Here is a 21353-nt window from a genome sequence, read left to right as displayed (position 1 = left end):
TTTTTTTTTTGTCTGCGTAGATATGCTCCGTCATTGGCACTCGGGGTGCAAAGGTGAATTAGATAGAGAGAGAGAGAGAAGACACGTTTGCACAAAAGAGCGAAACGACAAGTGGATGATGAGTCCGGTTTTTTCTTATCTTTCAATTAGAGCCAATTCCCGGAATTGTAAGCTAGTCGACGCGTAATTGAGACACACTTTATGCGATAACATTTATTGTTTGCAGGTGCGCACGTCGATTGAGAAAATGCAGAATCGACGAAAAAGTTTCTTAATATATAACAAAGCAAAACAGATAAGACTGAAAATTATTAGATAATGCTGTTACAAGATGAGTCTCAGAGAGAGAGAGAGAGAAGATAGACACGTGCACGCGTTGTCACGTGATAAAAGAACCAGCGTGTACAGATTAGCGAAGATGAAAGGCGCTATAGGCGACTTCGAACACTCCTCCGTGTAATTCACACGGAGAAGATCGCAGTCGGAAAAACGCGATTTCACGCGCAACTTGGCTAGACAATTGTTTTGTTTTGTTTTATTTTATTTTATTTTGTTCTATTTTATTTTATTCGAGATACCCACTATATCTCGCTCCTCAGTACAACGTCGCACTGTTCTATCTATCGGAGAAATTAAAAAATCTTCTATCGTGCGCAATTACACGCGCAACGCATAAATAAATAAGATAACACGAGCCGAGAGTGTAACGAGCGGCAGCTCGTTCGTTTCGAGTTAGTGATTTTACTCCGAAAGAGCACGACTTGTAGCCATTGCAACGACATGAGCGATCGTCATTAATTAACTTTAAGGATTATAAAACATTTATTTACGTTGCCGGGCTTGTCGATATCCGAGTTTGCTCACCGTAAGTACGGATTTTCAAATGTAACAAATAAAACCGATAAAATTGCGCAATTCTATTCCAAAAGAACGTTATTGTACCCTGTTTATGAAGAAAAAAAACGCGTTATTGTAATCCTAATCTTTGCAAAGTAAATGTTTGAAATGTAAATGTTTTATTTGCATGATATGTGACACGCAGATATAACGTTGTTGCTAAGAAGTAGCGCGCGTGACGATAAAATAAACGATATGGTACCACGTATATCTAAATTTTAACTATAAGCGAATATATATCCCACATTTGACGTACCTATTTAATACATATTTTGTAAAGAAAATTAATATTTTCAAAATATATAACAATTATTTTACATATTACACACATTTTGGTGTATCGATTTAAAATTTAATTTACTAGTAATGTACAAGTTATTTTAAACAGAAGATAATAAATAATTATTATATTTTTAAAATATTAATAAAGCATTATATGTACATATATGTGTGTGTGTGTGTGTGTATTGTTTTGAGAAATCTCAATAATGTGTGTGCGAATGGGAAAGTAAAATTTACACAAAAAAAGTTCACGTAAATTGATTATATACGTAATCGTATCGAGAGGGTTAGAATTCTTTTGTGCGCTAAAAATAAGTCGATACCAGATCCCAAGTCATCAAACATATTTTTAGGTCATAGTGTTTTCCAGATCTCTTTCACGTCGTGCGGACCATGCTGTCACAAGGCTTCACCAGTAGGATTCTAGTCGTGGAAACGGACAAGTTGTCTATTTTTGTAGCAAAAAAAGTGTAGTATACACGTATGTCTATTCCAAAGTTTATTGCCTATAAATGCCTTATTGTAGAAGATAATACGCTTATCTGTCAAGGTGGATTGGTAAAAATATATGCAATTAGCATTTATAATAGTACATTTTTACAAAAAAAAAAAAAAGAAAAACCAACTACTAGAAATATTCTTGATTGTTACTTTTCGTTAACAACTCTATGCGAATCACTTTCACCAACATCTCCAATTAGTCCGCGTTGCAATTGATCATTCGATCGATTATTCGAACTTATCAATCACTTAATTAGAGTTGGTGGAATTGGTCCTTAGCCAGCTCAACAATTTCAAAGTCAAGGGCAAACTGAAACCCTGTTTATTTTTAGTTAAATTGTAAAATGACTCAAGTAATATATAAACCGTACGTTTACATTGCAGTGATGTAATTGTGTGATTGTTCTTTCCAACATTCTGTATACCGTTTTAAACAAGCCCTTTGTTAAAAAAAAAAAAAAAAACGCAAAAATGGCGCAACGTACCAGAGACAGTCTTTTGAAAGAAGCTGTGATCCAGATCGGTTCTGGAGGATCAGCGGGTTTTATTGAGGTCTGTATAATGCATCCGATGGACCTCGTTAAAACGCGTTTCCAGCTCCAAGTAAAAACTGCGACATCAGATCCGTTGTATTACACAGGTATAGTTTCTACGATGCGGCGATGGTTGTGTGTTTCAAATCATGTTATTTACTCGACTATTCTTATAGGTATTCGTGATTGTATGACCAAAATGTACAGAACTGAAGGACTGACGGCGTTTTGGAAAGGAATTCTACCTCCGATAGTTGTCGAGACTCCTAAACGTGCTGTTAAAGTGAGTTACGCATTTTGCTTGATGTTTAATTGTGAAAAAAATAGTTTCTTATTTTTATATAAAATATGTTTCAGTTTTTAGTTTTCATAAAATATGTTCTGTTTTTAGTTTTTTACGTTCGAACAGTATAAACAGTTCTTTTTGTTCGGCGCTAGTGCACCTACACCAGTGGTAATTTATTTCAATTGTTAATGTGTTGCACACGTAACAATCTCTTTTAGTTTTGAGAGATAATACACAAACTTCAAATTGTTGCAGACATTCTCGTGCGCTGGCTTCTTCGCCGGTGTCACAGAGGCAATATTAGTCAATCCATTCGAAATGGTTAAAGTGAATCTACAATCCAATCGAAAACACGTCAATGAGAGCCCGTCCACGCTCGCGGTAACAAAAGAAATCATTTCGAAGCACGGTTTCGGCTCAAATGGTCTTAACAAAGGGCTCTCTGCCACTATAATGAGAAACGCGGTGTTCAATTCGTTTTATTTCGGTTTTTATCATTCCGTCAAGGGATACGTGCCGCCTGCAAAAGAACCTTGGTTGGAATTTTTAACCAAGGTAATTTTTTACTTTGTCTCAGACACCTGTTGAAAAACACGATGAACTGCGTATGCAACTGCGTATTATCTCTGAAAACAATATTCGCAGGTTGCCATAGGATTCGTATCGGGCACCGTCGCTTCCTGTTTGAACATACCATTCGATGTTGCCAAAAGCCGTATTCAGGGATCTCGAGAGGGTTCACAGTACAGAGGAACTCTCAACACCATGTATATTGTTTACAAACAAGAAGGGTATTTATATTTATATATGATTTTTCGATACAACTCTCTCTCTCTCTCTCTAGATCTCGAAATTAGTGACGTGATATAAATTTATGATTTTCAGATTCAAGGCTTTGTACAAGGGATTGGTGCCAAAAGTGTTGAGATTGGGTCCAGGTGGTGCCATTATGCTAGTAGTGTACGACTACATGCACGCATTTCTTATGACAACATTGAAAGACTAACTTTTGTACTTGCATTTTTGAAAAAAAAAGCTGTGAGATAGTTAATAAGTTACCTCGAAGATGAGAATTTCGTATAACATATAACATGTGAAACAGGAAATTCTATAATTTTATAATTATATATAAAAATAATTGTTTATATATATTTTGTACACATCGAACAAACCTCTTTCAACAGTCTCAATATACTCCGTATAAATGTTTTCTTCTAACAACCTCAACAATTGGTTGTCTGCGTTCATCACAGAAAAAAATGTCAATCTTCCAAGACAGAATCTAGCCACTTCTCCAGGTCTAGTGGCTTGGTTGATGCATCTTTTGGCTTTATTTTACTGTAATCTGCAATAAATTATTGACAAGAATATATACACACTTAATAATGTCAGGATTAAGAATATAAAATATCCTGAAATAAAATATTTATTGTGTATATATATACACAATATATATATATATATACATATATACATAAGATTTAAAAACAATCTTACCATTAGCCTGAGTCATAGAAACAGGCTGCGTCGTTCTCAAGGTTCTCTGGACGGGTTCTTTTAGGGACAACAAAAAGTCTATATCTTCCTCCAAATTATCAGTACTGCTGTCGGACTGTAGTTTCGTGTTTGTTGTCAATTTCGAAGTCTTCGATTGATCGTCTTCCGTGTTTTTGCTCGTCTCAGGTTTCGGACATACGGCACTCGACGCGTTCAGGTCGTTCAAAATCGCGCTGTAAGCTATCTTTCCTTTCTCGGCGTCATTGTGGATACTTGTTAACTGATCGCTCTACAAAAGTGATACAATTGAGTTGTCAGATCATCTGATTTGATCACAGAAATACATATATATATAAATGTATACTCGCAGAATTGCGAAGTAAATAATCTCGAGCACGCGCGATATCTCGCATACTCACTGTAAAATACTTGTCGTCCACGTCGATACACTCGTTGAACGGAATACAGTCGATCGCGGCCGACAATGTTCTCAGATTTAAAGTAAAGAATTCCGAATACTGCGAGGTATCGACGGACCAGAGCTTCTCTGATTTGAAGACGAAATGTCCGCCCTTTGAAATCGGTGCGTTCACGAGAACGCCGAAGTCCTTGCCTACATCCTCATCTGACGACAGATCCTCGTAATTCGCATACGACGACGAGGACTGTCGTAATCTTCGATTTTTACCTTTCCAATGTTCATTCTGTCTGCACTTTTTGGCCATGCGAGTTCGCAAGGTTTAGCGATCTATTTAGATGCCACACAGACCTCGAAGAATCAGCTGATGGATAAGAAGAACTAAATAACCTACTGACATTGTTCGAATTTTTCAATGCCGACCGTGATTGGTCAATTTCCGAAGGACTAATGCGACCGGCCAATTCCAATAGAATAATCGGCCGTTCGAGTTTATCGGAGATTGGTAAATCGGTTCTTATTCACAGCGCTGTTTTTTTTTTTACCAATACACACACAACTGTGCGTTTATTACTCTACTTTACATGCGCGCATGCCTGCGCAAATACAAGTTTGAAAACTAGTAAAGAATTAGAAAAAAGTCGATTGTGATCGATCTTTTTCTTTTAAAAATTACAAATTTTTCTTATTTTGCAAAATAAAGTTGAAATAATAAGCAATAATAACGTTGAAAAATTTTGATTAAGTTATTACCTTTTTCTTTCGCTCATATCACCATCAAATTTTCAAAAAAAAACCCTAAAAAGTGTTAGATGAGTAGAAAAGCGACAAACAGATTTCTTATTGGAAGCTGACTTTATTGGCATTAGATTTTAGACAGTTCGTTGCACAAACGAACTTTCTACATATAATTATAATTATACAGAAAAATCGATTCACGTACTTATAAAAACAGTAATATTGCGTAAAGTATAATATTAGATTTACTCTTCCTGTAATCGTGAAGAACTTCCGTGACGCACTAAAAAGCTTCGCAATGTGAGGAAAAAAAGGATAGGATAAATATAAACAATTCGTTAACGAAACATTATCGCAAAACTCGATTGATCGTATACACTCTATACAGACAAGTAAAATTTATAATAAAAAAAAAAGAAAAAAAAAAAGAAAAAAAACGGAATTTCTTGGAGCAAACAGAGGTGTTGGGATGGTGGAGGGAGAGGATCGTGTTAAGAGAAGGTACGTTAACTTTATTTATTCTCATATATGTATATATATATATGTTTATATATGCATATGATATCTTTCTAAAGCGAAACGGTGGCGTATGGCAACCAAACCAATTTGATAAAGAATATGATCGATAAAAAGGTCTGGGAGCACCTTACGCTCGTCCCTATTTTACGAAATATATTTCAATCCTTCTTCAATATTTTCGTAAACACGTTCCGTCGTTTTTCACCCCCAACCAAACGATTCTCGTCTCGGTCGAGGGTCGGACGATCGAACTCGATTCTGTCTTCGGGCTTGCGTTATTGAGCGCTTGAAGTTCTCTTCTAGGCTTGAGACTTCTCAGCCGGAAACGAATTGCAGATCATATTCTTTGTCACAAGCAACCGAGAAAACCTTCGGATTTCTTGATAATGCGAGCAAGATAAACGTGATCTTCGGATATCTTGTCTTCAACTTTTCAAAACTCATTTTTTCAGAGTAAAACTTCAAACTTCCCTCTATCATCCAATACCTCTTGATTCAAAACCTTATAAACAAACAAACAGGTTAGAGAACTTACTTCGACTCGATATTAAATTTATTTATTACGTTTCGTGTTTCGCAACTTTTTAATTTTTAAATTTTGAATTCTTCTGATTATATTTCCTTTATTGATATTCTTTCGTAATTGATCTTTTTGCAAGTATAGCACATTTTTTGTTTTGTTTTCAGACTTTTCATCAATGACTGGAATACAACTGTAACCTGATAAATCGAGCGAGAATACGAATAATCAATCATATTCCAGCTTTTACATTATAAATATAAATTGTGCACAGTTTTATTACAACATAAAACCTTATCTTCATAAACGATTAAGAGAATACGTGTGGCGAGAAAGTCTGAACGCAGGCTATAGCGAACATTTAAGTATGCGGTAAAAAAAAAAAAAAAAAAAAAAAAAAAAACAAAAAAAAAAAAAACAAAAACACTATTAGGAGAAAACGATATGAACTTATGAAAATAAGGTTCTGTGTCTATTCTAACCTTACTGACTTTGTGCACATAATATGCACTACTTTACTAAAATTTCGCATCTTTGTTTCCTGCTAAACGTCTCGATGAATACGTTGTGTGTTTTTTTAAATATAATTGTACAAACTACAACACTTAAAAATAATCAAACTGCGTATAATTCGGAAAATTATGTAAGGTAAGAATAGTAACGACAGAATATTTTAGTATGCATTTTGACCCCGTGCTGAACTATTCTCGGGTCAAACTCATTGGTCTCCCAAAATCATCAACATCTGGCTTCCAGATCACTCGTCACTTAATACCGACCTGAAATTCATTAAGCAACAAAAAAACCATAATTGTTTTACGCATTTTACGGATTGCTGCTTAGTTACTACCGTACGATTTATCAGATGAATTTCTTTGATGTTCCCATCTGCCACATTTCTTCTTTACTAACTTAAATACTTACTTCGTAGACCAATTAACATCGCGTTTTTTTTTTTTTTTTTTTTTTTTCCAACTTGAAATATAAGCGGTCTACGAAAATATGAATCCGGAAAAATTGAATATCAGCAACGCGAGTTATTTGGTAATTATGTTACATAAGTGCACTCTACCTGTATCGAAATCGATTCTCATGGGGATTCATAATACATGTAATTCCACATAATCGGTATCCGATTTGTTATATACAATTACGAATTATTTTATTTGCATCTTATTGAAGTTAGTACATCAAATTTCATAGTTTTTTAAAAATTGTTCAGAGAAACTCTTTACGATTTGTTCGAGAAATCATTTGTGAATCAGTGTATACTATAATACAAATGTCAAAATAGGCCGAAAAAAATAATCACAGCTCGTTTTGAATTTTGTAAAAAAAATTATTTTATAAAATGTTCGAAATTTACAAAAGTTTTGTTAATATAAAAAGATTCACACAAGAAATAAAACAAAAGATACAGAAAATGTTTTAGAAAACGCAAGATATATCACGTAAATTGTGTATTGTGTAATAAGTGTACAAAAGTGTTAAGTTTTCGGAAACAAAACAACTTAAGTAATTTTTGGAAATGGAAGACCAAAGGAACAAAGCTAACGTAAATAAACGTGTTCTGTTGGTCTTTCATTGTCCGAATTGTAATTTTTAAGAGCGCGAGTTTTTCTATTTTCTAAGCGGTTCTGTAAAAATATATCATTTCCAAGATACATTTTTCTTTTTTTTTTTTATATACAGGAATAACATGTCAATGGTAGACTGCTTATATTACGTTACAACTTTGTAATCGGAACTGTACTTACGTGGCGAATAGGAGCGCGATCTAGAGCGATCATACCGAGCACGTCGACGGTAGTATGGGCTTGGCGATCGACGGTAGCTACCTCTGTAGCCAATCCTAAAAATAAAAAAAAAAAAAAAAAATAGACAAATACTCTTGCACGGTGCTAACTAACTTAAGTTCAAGTCTTTTTTTAACAACAACCATGCAACCAAATCTCGCTGTGTAAAAATCCTGCTATTATATTGCCGAACTTACTCTCTACGTCTGGGACCGTCCCAGTTTCTGTCATGAAGATGTGTAGGTTTGCCCATGTATATCCCGGGAGTGGGAGTGTGAGCACGTTGTGTTATCGAAAAATCTACTCTTATTCTCCGTCCGTCGACTTCTCTACCGGTGCATTGCTCCTTGGCCACTTTAGCATCTTCGGTTGATTCAAAATATACAAAGCAGAATCCCCGAGATCTTCCAGTCTGTAATTACGCAAAATATTATTAATATAAATTAATTCCAATATATTAATAGTAATTTATTTTGCATTTATAAATTGTGTAGCCAGAGGCCTTTGACGTATCATATGAGTCTTAAGTATGAACTTCTAAATCTCTGGCATTACTTTCATGTTCCCCATATTTGTTTTGGGGAGTAAAAGCTAGTGTATCAGATTAGAATTGAGATTAGGTTTAACTAATTGGGAAAAGAAATTCAATCTCAAGTTTTCTTCTGACCGATCAAATTTCGATTCAATCTCAAATCCTAGTCTGATACAGGCAACAAGAGATTATTTACTGTTTAAACGTGGCTTGTACAAATACCTTGGCATCTATGACAACCACTATTCGTTCCACAGGACCATATTTTGAGAATATCTGATGTATTTGCTGTTCGGTGGTAAAAATTGACAAACCAAAAACACCTAGGCAACGTGAGGGCCCAGGATTGTCGCGGTTACCAATGTGTCGTCGTCTGGATGACATTGGACTACACGAGTGAGATCGATATACGCGTCGCTCGCGAGAATATCGAAAACGTGAGTAAGAACGAGATCGGCTGCGGGAATGACGACCACCGCGATAAGGAGAACGGCTTCTGCTACGACTGCTACCTCGATGGGCAACACTGGCATATTTACTGCTGTGATACGCCTTGCGACCTCGTGATACGGAACGACTTCTTGATCTAGAGTACTTGACTTCTCTATGAGTTTCTTTGCGATCACGTGATTTACGCGATCTCGAATGAGATCGCGAATCTCTTAAGCCGCCATCTGTAGTACGTGGCCCTCTAGGACTAGCACTGCGACTCCCACTTCTCTGTAAATTGAAACAAACATAAATGATACACATACATGTACAAAAAAAAGTTGTTCTCATCAATGCAACACATTTATAAAAATTGTATGAAAAATTTTGACCAAGTCAAAAGTGTGAAAATTATACATGCCTACAGTCTAGACCAGAGCCTTCCAACTCGCGCACGGCGTGCGGTTTGCGCCATGAGATTTCTATGCGGTCACGTAATCAGTTGGAAGGCTCTGATCTAGACTATTGCTTCCTACTCACTCAGTGATAATTTGCATTATCTAATTACTCAATAACCATTGCAGAGTTTGGAAAATAATGTGACTTTTTTTAGTATAGATTAATACTATCTCCTTCACACTCCATCTTGTTCAAAATTTTTTTAGATTCACATTTTGTACGTAACATTTGAATAATCTCACCAGAGTTTATATTCTCTTCTATATTGAAATAAAATCTTGCAGTATACTACAAATAATTATAAGAATAATTATCAGATTAATAAATAATTTTCTTTTGTAAATTGAATCTCTAATAAAACCGACTTTAAATTTTCGTCATATTGTTCGCATAAAAAATCCTAGCCCAATGATCAGCTTCTTCCATACAAACTATTTTTTTTTTTTTTAAACAATTTAAATAAATAAAGAACAAACCAATAAACACAATACGACTTCAAAACAGTCGTCTGCTTAACTCTCGTGAATCTTGCAAGCAGTATTATCATATATGTATCATTTTTCATCTCCCATAAAAATGATCAAGACAACGGTAATTACACGGAAATTCTAAAAAATCGCTGCGTATCGCTGTGAAGAACAGCGCGTCGAAGTTAAATTTTGTGTTGCTGCAAAGATACACATTCCGGGAAGTAACACGCGACATTTAATTTAACACACACGCGGTAACGAATATTGCGTATCGCATGATTCTCGTAATGGCCGTACCGAAAAGCGTTATAGCTTTAGAGCGATAACAATCGAGAAAGCGATTCACGTTGTTCGCGACGAGATTTTGCCCAATTCAAAATCAATTTTACTCACCTCGATGTCGCTCATCGTTTGTATTCAATTATCCGAATTCGATCGCCGATTAATATTGACCAAAATACAGAAGAGTCCCAATCCAAAGTCAGCGTTCTCTGTGCGGAGAGTTAAGCAAATAACAAGCGATATGGCGTGTCTCAAACAGGAAACGTCGGTCGTACACAAATGAACGACATCAATATCCGGTAACGTTGTCATGGAAACGACACAAAGGACAGGCAACATTCGCGTCGCGATGTTTCGAGACCTGCTATTGGCAGTCGTTGACGATCCTTCGCTGCGTGTCGTTCTCATTGGTGAATTTAAAAAATTGCCACCATCGTCGATCAAACGTCAACACGTGACTGGTCACGTTTGGCCGATCGATAGATCCGATTGGTCAATTCCAATGAGTAAATCATGTTCAATAAAAAAATCACTGGTCTTGTTAATCAAGTGATGGAAGAAACTTTGACTCTGGATCTACTCTCTCTCTGACGCGTGTTAAACAATTTGTATTTGAAATAAAATATCAAAAGTAGGATTTTTGGAATGAATCTTTGAGAGGCTCTTTGGTACCACCGGCGGTACGTCAAAGTGCAGTTAATTGCTATGAGAGTGAGAAGGACAGAAAGACTGTCTTGTCTTCTCTGTTCTAAAGGTACATACATACCTTAATCCTTTTCTCCGAAGTCACTGGCGGCCGATCATTAAGACCTAACTTTGGGTACGTTCAGACAACTCAACGGTTGAGAGATCATCACTTATGATAAGACTATTCTTCAAGATCTGCTGCAATTCCAAAAGTATGATCCAATCAGAAGTGAGTATCTCTCAACCGTTGTACAACTGTTGAGTTGTCTGAACGCACCCTTTTATTCGTAAATCGGAAGTCATCGTAGCAAGCAATCAACCAATCACGCAGAGCATTCTCGTAAATGTAATCTAACGCTGATTTGTGATTAGTTGATTTGCTCGCGATCGCACGATTACCGACCGAAAGTCTTTCACGTGCAATGGCCTTTAATGGCGGTCTGTGGTAGGGGAAAATTCATCGCGCTCGACGCTCGACCGTCGAGAGAAGAGAGTAGGTAGGAGAACGAGAATGGCGGCTGATAGCGGTTGTGTGGTACGTCTACGTGTGGCGTGTTGCTAAGCTTCGTTGCGCGTTGCGTAAAGAATAAAATGCCTCATGCGATAGATAAGTGTTAGACGCAACTACAACGGCCTTGTGTTAACGATGTGATAGACTATCGGAATTTGTAAGATAATTTTTCGCTGTCAAACACACACCGTATCCAGGTGAGCACAAACGCTACCTGTTGTGATTTAATTCTAATCTCCATGACTCCTCACGAATTAGAAAGATATCCGAAATCAGCATTGTTGATCACTAATCGATTGGCGCATTTAATACAGATTTCGGTGTGTTACCCAAGAAGGGAAATAGAGATTTTGTATTTCTTAGTCTACATATATTTATTTGGCCTAATTTTAATCATTGTATACATACAAGGTATATATAGAAATAATTTGAGACCAAGTAACAATGTAATTTTTGACATGATTGACATATTTTTTTATAAGTTATATATATTGTGTCTGTAATGTACTACATGTTGTGTGTAAATATACTATATACACATACACACACACACACACACACACAGTTATGCACTATTGAATTAAAAAATTATTTAATATTTGTATAATTATGTCTATTTTTAACTCCTATATTAGCAACAAGTACATGTACAAAAGATTTTTTACTTACTTATTGCATACCTGATGCGAAGTAAATGTAAGTTGTACGCCTAACAGGATTTGTGAAATGTCAAAAAATTGTAATTTTCTAATAAAAAAAGAGTTATTATTTAAAATAATTATTAGTTAATCACATTGTTTTGGGGATAAATCAGAGATATTTATAAAAAATCTTTAAATTTACAACAAAAAAACTGTTTTTGAGTTTCTTATATTTTAAAAAAAGAGTCTGTTAGATTCTACCAGGCAAAGAAACAAATATATGTCACAAAAGTTATAAATAATATAAACATACAAAGAGAAATATTTTTATAATTTTATAGATAAAAATGTCAGCTGAATATAGCAGGGGTATTCTAAAGCTAGTTGTTGCTCAGATTTGTCAGACCATAGGATGGCATTCCATAAATTCAACACCATTGGAGTTCATGGTAGATCTTATGCAAGAATATCTGTTACGTGTTTCAAGACTCACACATGCATATGCTGAAGTTTGTGAGTAGTTTCTATGATATTTTAATTGACGAAACTTTTATGTATTTTTTTTTTTTTTTAATCAGAGTGTCTTGTTTGTCTCAAAAAATTTTCAGAATAAAAACTCAGATGTGTATATGACACATACACGTGAGATTTTATATGACTGTTAAAACATTTTTTTTTTTTACTGTAACTAGTGATAAATAACTTTTACAAACATTTATGACATGTTTTGCAGTGGGAAGGACGGAAGCAAATCTTGACGACTTAGGATTAGCATTTCAACACATGAATATTGATATACAAGAGTTAGCAGAATATATAAAAAATGTAGATTCCGTTCCGTGCGTCATACAGGTGCCACAATTTCCAGTTAAGCGTGAGAATCATTTGAATTTTTTAAAACCGGGTAGTCGTGAGGTTGTCACCAGACCAGTACACGTACACGAACATTTACCAGCTATGTATCCAGATACCGAAGGTGATAAACTTAGATTTTTTGTACCACTTGATAATACACAAGTGTGTCAATAATATTAAACTTTTTATCTTATTCGTAATATGTAATGGTTACAGAGGAATATGTGCCAGAAAAAAATGAAAGTCTAACAAATGGTATGGCAGATCTGACATCTAGTAGTGGGACATCATCAGGTAATTCGAGTAACACTTCGCCTCACAGACTGTCGCCACAGGTAGTTTTCAAACGTCCCGGGGATCCCGTATCTTTTGAGAGTCCTATCGTGAAACGGGCAAAAGTCTTGGAAGAGGGCAGACCATTGCGCGAAATAAGCAGCGTCATGATGACCACTTCCGGTTTTTTATCCCCGGCTCGAGAAGGAAAGCTACCTGAAGCGAGAACGCCGCATCAAGTGTCAAGATCGGAATCACCGCAACCGAGCTCTTATCCGATGGTGCCGCCTGAATTGAAGTGTGACAAGAAACCGAAAAAAGTTGTCAAAAAAGGTCCGGAGGATCGTAAACTCGATAAAGAAAACAAAAAGAAGAAAGGAAGCGCTAAGGAGTTATTCAAGCCGGACAAAATCGACGACAGCAAAATTAAAAAACTGGTCGGTATGAAAGAGTTAGCCAAGTTGAAACCGTTGAAGCCGGGCGGTGGCAAGACGCAGCCCGCCACATTACAAGACGTTACGACGGGTAGTAGACCGTCCACGCCGAAAATAGCGTCACCAAAATCAACTGCCGGTAGTCCAAAGTCATCGAAGGCTGCGCAACCAAAAGTCAAAACCGAGAAGGTGATAGATCTTACGAACGATCTTCCCGTCGCCGAGAAGAAAGAAGACAACATCGACAAATTGCCATCGGAACCGGACAAACAGAAGCTGAACATATTCAAAAAGATCTCAAAACCGCGCGAAGAAAAAGACAAAGACAAGGAGACGCTGGAAACTAAGCATAAAGATACTTTGGATCATTCGCGTGACCATTCACCGGAATTAGTTATTGATGACAACAATGCGGAAAAGCACGCGCATCGTAATGACGCCGAAGCGAAGGGAGGTCGCGAGGAGAAGAAAACACCTCATACACCGGATGTGCACATTCAACCGGATAGCGATCAAACGGACATGCAAAGTCCGCCGTCGGATGTTTACATGTTTGACGACGCTGACATTTCGCCACCGGGTACACCCAGCACGCCAAAGACTCCCGAGTTGAGTGTACCTACGGTTCCGGAACAAAAGCGAAAGAAAAAAGAGAAGAGCAAAAAGAAAGAATCTAAACTGAAGAGTCCGAAACAATGCGTCAGTCCAAAGAAGGTAGGATACACGTCATACGTACACGTCATTATTTGTATACTTAAGTACACACAAGAGTTTCTGCGATTGTTGGTTTTTTTTTTTTTTTTCAGACAAAGACACTCTTGAACGATGCGGCAGAAGTGGATATATTAGAACGACCAAAAACACCTCAAGCACCAGAGCCACCGTTACACAGAGAGCCTACTCTTCCACCTACAATTCGATTTCCCTTTTTCCCTCCGTTTCCTACGGCACCCAGTTTAATACCTCCACCAATGTTTCCGCATCCGAGATTCCCGTTACAACTGGGTCGTGGCGGGCCAGGTCCTCATCCCGCGATGCCAAACTTACCGCTACCGCCGCGTTTTCTCAATCCGCCTATAAAACCCGAAGATTTTGCGTTGGCCAAGATTAAGCCGATGGAGCGGGAGAAGCCATTGATTCCACCACCGGTTGAGTTACCGTCTTCGTCGATTCCAAACGAGAATGAGAAAGCAGACAAAGAGAAGGTGGATAATAAATTCACGAAGATGTTTAAACCGAACAAAGAATCGCCTTTCATGAAACTGCCCGAGAGGGTACCACCTGTAGGCGTTGCACCGCCTATAGTGTCTGCACCTGTCGCACCAATCACGCTTGTTCCACCAACAGTACTCGCCACGCAAACACCATCGTCGAAAAACCCTAAAACTGAAAAAGCAGAGAAGAATGATATGGTAAACTCGGTAGGACGCCATATCGTTAAGATTATGCTTTATTGTAAGATACATTCTTGGAGAAATCTCTCGAAGAATATATCTTTCCTATGCATGATAACGTATTCATTTGCATTCATTAATTACCTCGTATAAGTACATATCTCTATTACTTCTAATCAGAAGTAAATAATGTTCAAGTAGTTTTGTGTGTATTTTTCCTTTTTTTTTCACATAACATCGTTTTCAAAATTTTTAGAAATCTAAAGAACACAAAAAAGAGAAAAAGGACAAGGTAAAGAAGAAAAAGGACAAGAAAGAGAAACATAAAGATAAAGGCGAAAAGGTGAAAGAGAAGAAAGAAAAGGCTGATAAACGTGAGAAATTGGAAAAGCTTAAAGAGAAGAAGGAGAAGAAAGAAAAGAAAAAGGAGAAGGACCAAACTAAGAAAAATATGGTATTCTTCATAGTCTTTCTTTACTTTCAATACTATTGCAACATGTATAATACATGTATAACATATGTATGTCTTCACAGAAGGAAGATAAGAATCCGGAAGCTGTTCCGAAACTTACGTTAAAGCTGGGTACAGCTTCTCCTAGACCAGCAACACCAGACAATGCTCCTTCTTTTGCGAAGAAGATGTAAGTATATAAATATATAATATTTATATACTTCAGTTGTTTTAAAGTTTAGTCGTTAAAATCCGCGTCGATCAATGTTTCGTTTTCTCTAGAACCATCAAACCGCTCGTGAAAAAGCCCGAAGAAGAAATCAAACGAGAACCTAGTCCAGAATTGGCGAAAATATCGGCACTGGTAACACGACCACCAAAACAAAAGTCAGCAAGTAAGAAAACAGAGGAGGGGATATTAGACGGAAGCCTTGCTCTTCCTACAGACTCTTTCTCTACCAATCTTACTAGTGCTGCATCAGTTCCTCGATCAAAAAAATCTAACTTCCAAAGTCTACCTCAAAGTGAGCCAGTGCCTCATTTTGACCCTCCTCCTAAACTCCCGAACCCTATAGCGCCGCCACAACCACCATATTATTTTGTAAGTACATTTGTTATAATATTTACGGGGATTATCTAAATTTGAGTCAAAATTCTAGGATCTCAAGTATAGCAATTACTATAATAATGTATTACATAAAAAAATTAATTAATCTTTTGATCGAACGGATCTTTGAACAGAAAATAGTAATATATAAAAGTTGAAAATTAATATAAATTCTTGGTTTTTAAAAATATTTTTGATGTAAAATATAAATTACTGTTGTTCAGTTGCTTTAAAATTTTAAAGAAACAAGTAAACATACATAAAAGTATTAGAAATATACTTGATTTTTAACAGTTTATTATATCAAAAATAACATTAAATTTATTGTAAACAAAATCAATTTGGGAAAAAATTCTTAATTATTATAATTATTTTTATTTTACATAATGATTTTATATTTAATGATGAACCCAACCCATCGATGTTGTTTCAAGTCTGAGCCTACCCAAAATCTCCAATTTCCCATTCATTTTACGCTATTTATTCTATGCATTTTTAAGACGTGTGGTGACGGTATATCATGTCTCCTTTGTTTTTCTTTAAGTCACGCTTTTGGTATATTATTATGTTGTCCCCGAACTATACAAAAAAAGTAGTACACATTCTCTCTTTTAGCTATATTTAGACTTGTATATATATTTTTTAAGTTGCATTTGTCACACACTTATTTTCTTCAAATTTAATGATTATTTTTCCATTTCTAGAGATTCACATTGAATCTTAAATATTTCTTTTATCGAATTACATTGAAATTACCGACAAAAATTTCGTCTTTACGATGTTTTTATTGACACTATATTGTCGATATATTGAATTTTTTGATCACGTTGAGTGCATTTTTATATTCTGGTCAAAACACTATCAATAAAATAGTATCGATAAGAACACTGTCAATGGAATTTTTTTCAGTAATTGAAATGTAATTTACATAAAAATTGAGTCTTAAACGCTTGTTTTACTATTCCATTTTTACCAATTCACCCTGCAAAATGTATTCTGTACAAAGAGCTTTTCAGAAAAGACATTCAATATATTTTTGATGATTTGAGTTAAAATATTTTTAACAATTAAATTCCGATGTGTGTATATTTTTGTTTGTTTGTTATCTTAGTGAAGCAGAGAAGGCGTGACTTAAGAAAATATAATATTCTCTAGAACAGAGAAAAAACAAACACATATTTATAATAAATAAGTAAATTAATTAAGTAAAACAATTAATTATATAAATTTGGTATTTTTATTTTTGAAATATACAAATCTCTTTTCTGAACAGCTATGTTTACGTATGCAATTTGTAGAACTGATTGCTGCACTCGTGCAAATATGATCGTGTTTCTTCATTAAACAATATTAATTGAAAACATTAATATTCCGTCACGTGTGTATATGCATTTTAAGAAAACATCTACTATCATCACTTTCTCATTTTGCGTAAATGAAAAATGTATGTGTTCTATACATACGATATATATTACACTTGTCTCTTCTTATTATTACAAATGTAAAGAAGTAACACGTAGTATATTTTTGGAAATGATGCTTTGACAATTTTTAACAAATAGATATATTTACTTACATAAATGCAATATTGCAAAATTTTGTAGAGGTATTTTCATAAATATTTACTGTATTTGTGATATCGTTTATATAATTATGATATCACTTTGAGTAAAATAGCAGGATATTATATCGTTATTATTTTATTCTTAACGTTAAAAATAATTTGTGTAATCATTTATTAAAAACTTTTATTAGTATTATCTTTATGTCATTTGTTTTGATTTTTTTTTTTTAGTTTATGATACACAAACTTCAAAGTCTGAACAGTGTATCAATTTTAATAATGTACAGCTTCTCATGCTTTATTTCTTTTTGTACATGTGTCAAATAAAATATTTTCTTTTATATAGTTAACATAACAATAATAATAATAATAATAATATGCTCGTGCGCTTTCTATTAATTTTTCTTCTCTATTTAGCAATCACATTAGTGCATAAATGAGTGTTTCTTGTATATTCTTCATGTGCAGAAATTAATTACAAGATACAAGTAGGACTTTTTATATGCTACTTCTGAATTTGCTTGAATGTTAACTAGTAGTGTTAGAGCATGCGTTTTTTATTAGTTACTAATGTAACTAATAAAAATATATAATACTATGTTTGTATGCATTTCTTTGTTTTTAATTTTACTGAAGTGAAAATTTGCTTAAGACATAAATGACAGAGCAACCAGATTTTTCGTATTCTTTTTCTGATCAGACACATTTTATAACTTTTGCGTACACTTTGTTAACAATATACTCTACTAGAAAGTAAAAAGAATATTATCTGAGAAGATAATATAATGTAAACAAAATATTAAGCAAAAAATTCAAACTGCTCTGCATGAGAGATTGCACGTTGCAAAAAAAAAAAAACAATTTAGCATGAGAGATCCGTTAGGAATATAACTGACGGTTTTAACGGTACAGAGGTGAAAGCAGACCCAGTTCCTAAAAAGGACGCTGCTAAAGAAGACAAAGAAAATGGCAGGAGCATGTTGCCTACAACACCAACCACTACTGTGGTGAGTACTTACTACTGCTTTACACCTCTTTTAAAGAACGTTGCAAAGCATTTTATCTGTACGCCCCAGGTCATGGAAATTAGGTTTTATATGTCATATAATATGCTAGTTTTATATGTCATATAATATGCTAGTAATGATGCGCATATATAAATATGAATACGAAAAAAAATAACGTGCTCACTGATTACACTCAAGTAATAAGAATAATTTGTATGTAAAAGAAAAAAAAAGAAGAGACAAGTTTTTCATCTCTCCGAGTCATACGCTATGTTCATCAATCATTTCATTAAAATAGATATTTCAGAAGAGAATGCATAAGCTTCACAAATTGTTTAAGACTCAAAAAAATTTTTGCAGCAATTTAAAAAAACGAATAGTACCTTGATATCTCGCTTATTATAAAAATGTTTCTTTTTTAACGGAAAAGAGAGATGTATTTATGGACAGCATGACAAGATGCATTACCAAGGATCTTTGATACGTGTTTTATCATCTCAATAGACGTTTCTGATATATTCATCCGATGTTTTGCTGAGTATTCAATTTTCCGAAACTTGAAAAATTTGTCAGAGATGGGTTGGGTTACAAAAGCTCGCCAAGTTCTGTTCTGTTTATTTTGAGATGAGTGTTACAGGATCAAGGAGGCCGTCAAGTTTGGATATGTCCCGCATGCGGCCACCAGGATGATGGCTCGCCGATGGTCGGCTGTGATGATTGTGATGCGTGGTATCACTGGTAAGTGACACGTAAAATTTTATATGAATTTATTGATTTTCATTTTCTATATACTTAAAATTTGTTTTGAGAAAAAAGATATAAAATTTGACCTGTGTCTAATTATCGAATAAAAAAACGTGTTTGAATTTTACAATTTAAACCGTACAATTTGAAAACTACGTAAAAGAAAAGATTGTAACATGTAAGACAATAATTGTCGATACTTTTAGGGTATGCGTCGGCATGCAAGTTCCTCCAGCTGCCGACGAGGACTGGTACTGTCGCTTTTGCATAGCGAAGAAACAGGAACAGCTTCACGACAAGAAGAAGAAGAAGCGAAAGAAGAAAGTGAAAGCGACAGCCTAGTATAAGCCAACCGGGTCCAACTGCGTGAGACCCGGTGTTACAGTGCCACCTATTACCAAAGTCAAATCGAAGGATAATAAAATCGGTGTGAAAACAAAAAAAGTGCCCAAGAGCGATGGTAAAACACAACCACCGATAAAAACAAAACCGATAGCGGCGAAGGGAAAAATTGTAAAGAATGTAGTAAAGGAAAAAACTGTGAAAAAAAAATAGAAGATTGTTACATTGTTTGGTGCAATTTAAAGAGGAGAATCATATTTTGTAAACTGTGTGAACTACTGTAAATGACTTCACTTGACACTAACTGTATTCGTAACGATATCTCACAATGCGATATTTGTTGGTGTTTTAGTTATCAAAACATAGTGGTTTTTTAAATGTTTAAATATATATACATTTATACATGTATATATATGTATATGAAAGACACACCAACAGATATCGTATAAGATATAAAATATTCTTACTTATTTTCTGGGATTCTTCTTTCTTTTTTAGTTTCCTACTTTGTATACGCACTTACATGCGTTTATGTCATCAACATGGTTTATTATTCAATGTAACAAATTGCTAATATATTTTCATAGCTAGATTTAAACCACACTTCTTCACACATTGGCAGATTTAATATGGGAGACACTTCGAAAAATGCAAAGTTACGTCTTGTTTCAAAGACGTTATCATGAATTATGTAAAATAATATAACACAATCGTTGTTACATTATGGTGATGTATATAATTTGTATATTTCATTTCTTTGTTACATATATGTTACAACCGAAGCATAGAAAATCTAGTAAGTGTACATGTGCTTTTATTTGCACTACTTTTACTAGTAAATATATACATTCATTCTCAAATAGTGTGAGAGTGTCTGGATTTCTACGCTTTGACTGTAATATTAACCATATGATTGTGTGATCGTGAGATTGCAGATAAAATATCAATGATGAGGTATTAATATAAGATATTTTGATAGCGATTTTATTGCATGTCCTATACTATGAGTCATTTTATTAATCCGTCTAATCATTTATAAATAATGATATTGTAACATTTGTGTTGTACGTATAAAATATGAGAGATCTTTTACTTCTGAAATGTGTATATAAGTATTTATGAACTGTGAAGCCGACGATGCCTTCGTTAACAAACAACTATTCACTAAGCCAATAACAGCAATAAAGTAAAACATGTCTGTAAAAAAAAAAAAAATTATATATAGAGCATACGCGCTAATCGAAGTGTTACAATCTGTATAAAATTCTGCCTAATTCTAATATAAAAGAATAATTGAAGGACACCGCTTGAGTCTCAATGGGCATCATGTAAACATTTAAATAAATCTAGAAACTATTATAATAAATTATAACATAGGAGTTGTAATAATTTGTAACTTTGAACTGGCGCTTGTAATTTATAACACCTTGTAATAATAACGGATTGTAAAATTTGTTATGCATAATATTTGATAATGCATATAAGAGTTTCGACATATTTTTCTTTTACACAATCTTATATGTATAAACATACGTCAGAACAGATAGCTTTTCAGAGAGAAAGTGATATGAAAATAGTATCATGAAATATGTATGTATATGTATATATATACATGTATGTAAATTAAGTAAACGTGTGTATGCGTATATGTTATATATATATATATATACATATATATATACAC

The 21353-nt window shown here is 34.6% G+C and overlaps 4 protein-coding genes across 11 annotated transcripts; 2 read left to right on the top strand and 2 right to left on the bottom strand.

Annotated features, from left to right (window-relative positions):
• Positions 1 to 77: 77 nt before the first annotated feature.
• Positions 78 to 3527, top strand: LOC109853125 (mitochondrial 2-oxodicarboxylate carrier). 6 transcript variants are annotated; one of them, XM_020424929.1, is made up of 9 exons: positions 78 to 167; positions 227 to 865; positions 1550 to 1660; positions 2065 to 2320; positions 2390 to 2496; positions 2605 to 2667; positions 2755 to 3054; positions 3145 to 3290; positions 3385 to 3527. In XM_020424929.1, the coding sequence occupies exons 4-9, from the start codon at positions 2152 to 2154 to the stop codon at positions 3503 to 3505; spliced, it is 906 nt and encodes a 301-aa protein (XP_020280518.1). In that variant the 5' UTR covers positions 78 to 167; positions 227 to 865; positions 1550 to 1660; positions 2065 to 2151; the 3' UTR covers positions 3506 to 3527. The 6 variants fall into 6 exon arrangements, with proteins under 6 accessions (XP_020280518.1, XP_020280521.1, XP_020280520.1 ...); XM_020424932.1 differs by lacking the exon at positions 78 to 167 and having other exon boundaries at positions 493 to 865; positions 1550 to 1647; XM_020424931.1 differs by lacking the exon at positions 78 to 167 and having other exon boundaries at positions 493 to 865; positions 1550 to 1729.
• A 214-nt stretch (positions 3528 to 3741) lies between these two features.
• On the bottom strand, positions 3742 to 4951 carry LOC109853126. Its single transcript, XM_020424935.1, has 3 exons — positions 4416 to 4951; positions 3997 to 4285; positions 3742 to 3844 (listed from the first exon to the last, which is right to left on the bottom strand). Exons 1-3 carry the CDS (start codon positions 4719 to 4721, stop codon positions 3762 to 3764), a joined length of 678 nt encoding a protein of 225 aa, XP_020280524.1. The 5' UTR covers positions 4722 to 4951; the 3' UTR covers positions 3742 to 3761.
• Positions 4952 to 5250: 299 nt separating this feature from the next.
• On the bottom strand, positions 5251 to 10422 carry LOC109853149 (transformer-2 protein homolog beta). 3 transcript variants are annotated; one of them, XM_020424974.1, is made up of 5 exons: positions 10271 to 10422; positions 8742 to 9239; positions 8185 to 8399; positions 7949 to 8043; positions 5251 to 6173 (listed from the first exon to the last, which is right to left on the bottom strand). In XM_020424974.1, exons 1-5 carry the CDS (start codon positions 10283 to 10285, stop codon positions 6148 to 6150), a joined length of 849 nt encoding a protein of 282 aa, XP_020280563.1. In that variant the 5' UTR covers positions 10286 to 10422; the 3' UTR covers positions 5251 to 6147. The 3 variants fall into 3 exon arrangements, with proteins under 3 accessions (XP_020280563.1, XP_020280565.1, XP_020280562.1); XM_020424976.1 differs by lacking the exon at positions 5251 to 6173 and adding an exon at positions 6340 to 6970; XM_020424973.1 differs by lacking the exon at positions 5251 to 6173 and having other exon boundaries at positions 6340 to 8043.
• Positions 10423 to 11330: 908 nt separating this feature from the next.
• LOC109853144 (transcription initiation factor TFIID subunit 3) lies at positions 11331 to 20884 on the top strand. Its single transcript, XM_020424968.1, has 10 exons — positions 11331 to 11554; positions 12340 to 12511; positions 12732 to 12974; positions 13070 to 14274; positions 14367 to 14981; positions 15211 to 15408; positions 15489 to 15595; positions 15688 to 16006; positions 19221 to 19321; positions 19534 to 20884. The coding sequence occupies exons 2-10, from the start codon at positions 12346 to 12348 to the stop codon at positions 19667 to 19669; spliced, it is 3090 nt and encodes a 1029-aa protein (XP_020280557.1). The 5' UTR covers positions 11331 to 11554; positions 12340 to 12345; the 3' UTR covers positions 19670 to 20884.
• Positions 20885 to 21353: the final 469 nt, after the last annotated feature.

This window comes from Pseudomyrmex gracilis, unplaced genomic scaffold, assembly GCF_002006095.1.
Source record: "Pseudomyrmex gracilis isolate BER0280 unplaced genomic scaffold, ASM200609v1 scaffold_44, whole genome shotgun sequence".
Taxonomy (NCBI): domain Eukaryota; kingdom Metazoa; phylum Arthropoda; class Insecta; order Hymenoptera; family Formicidae; genus Pseudomyrmex; species Pseudomyrmex gracilis.
Note: the sequence above shows the minus strand (reverse complement) of the source record. Positions and strands in the feature narration are given on the sequence as shown.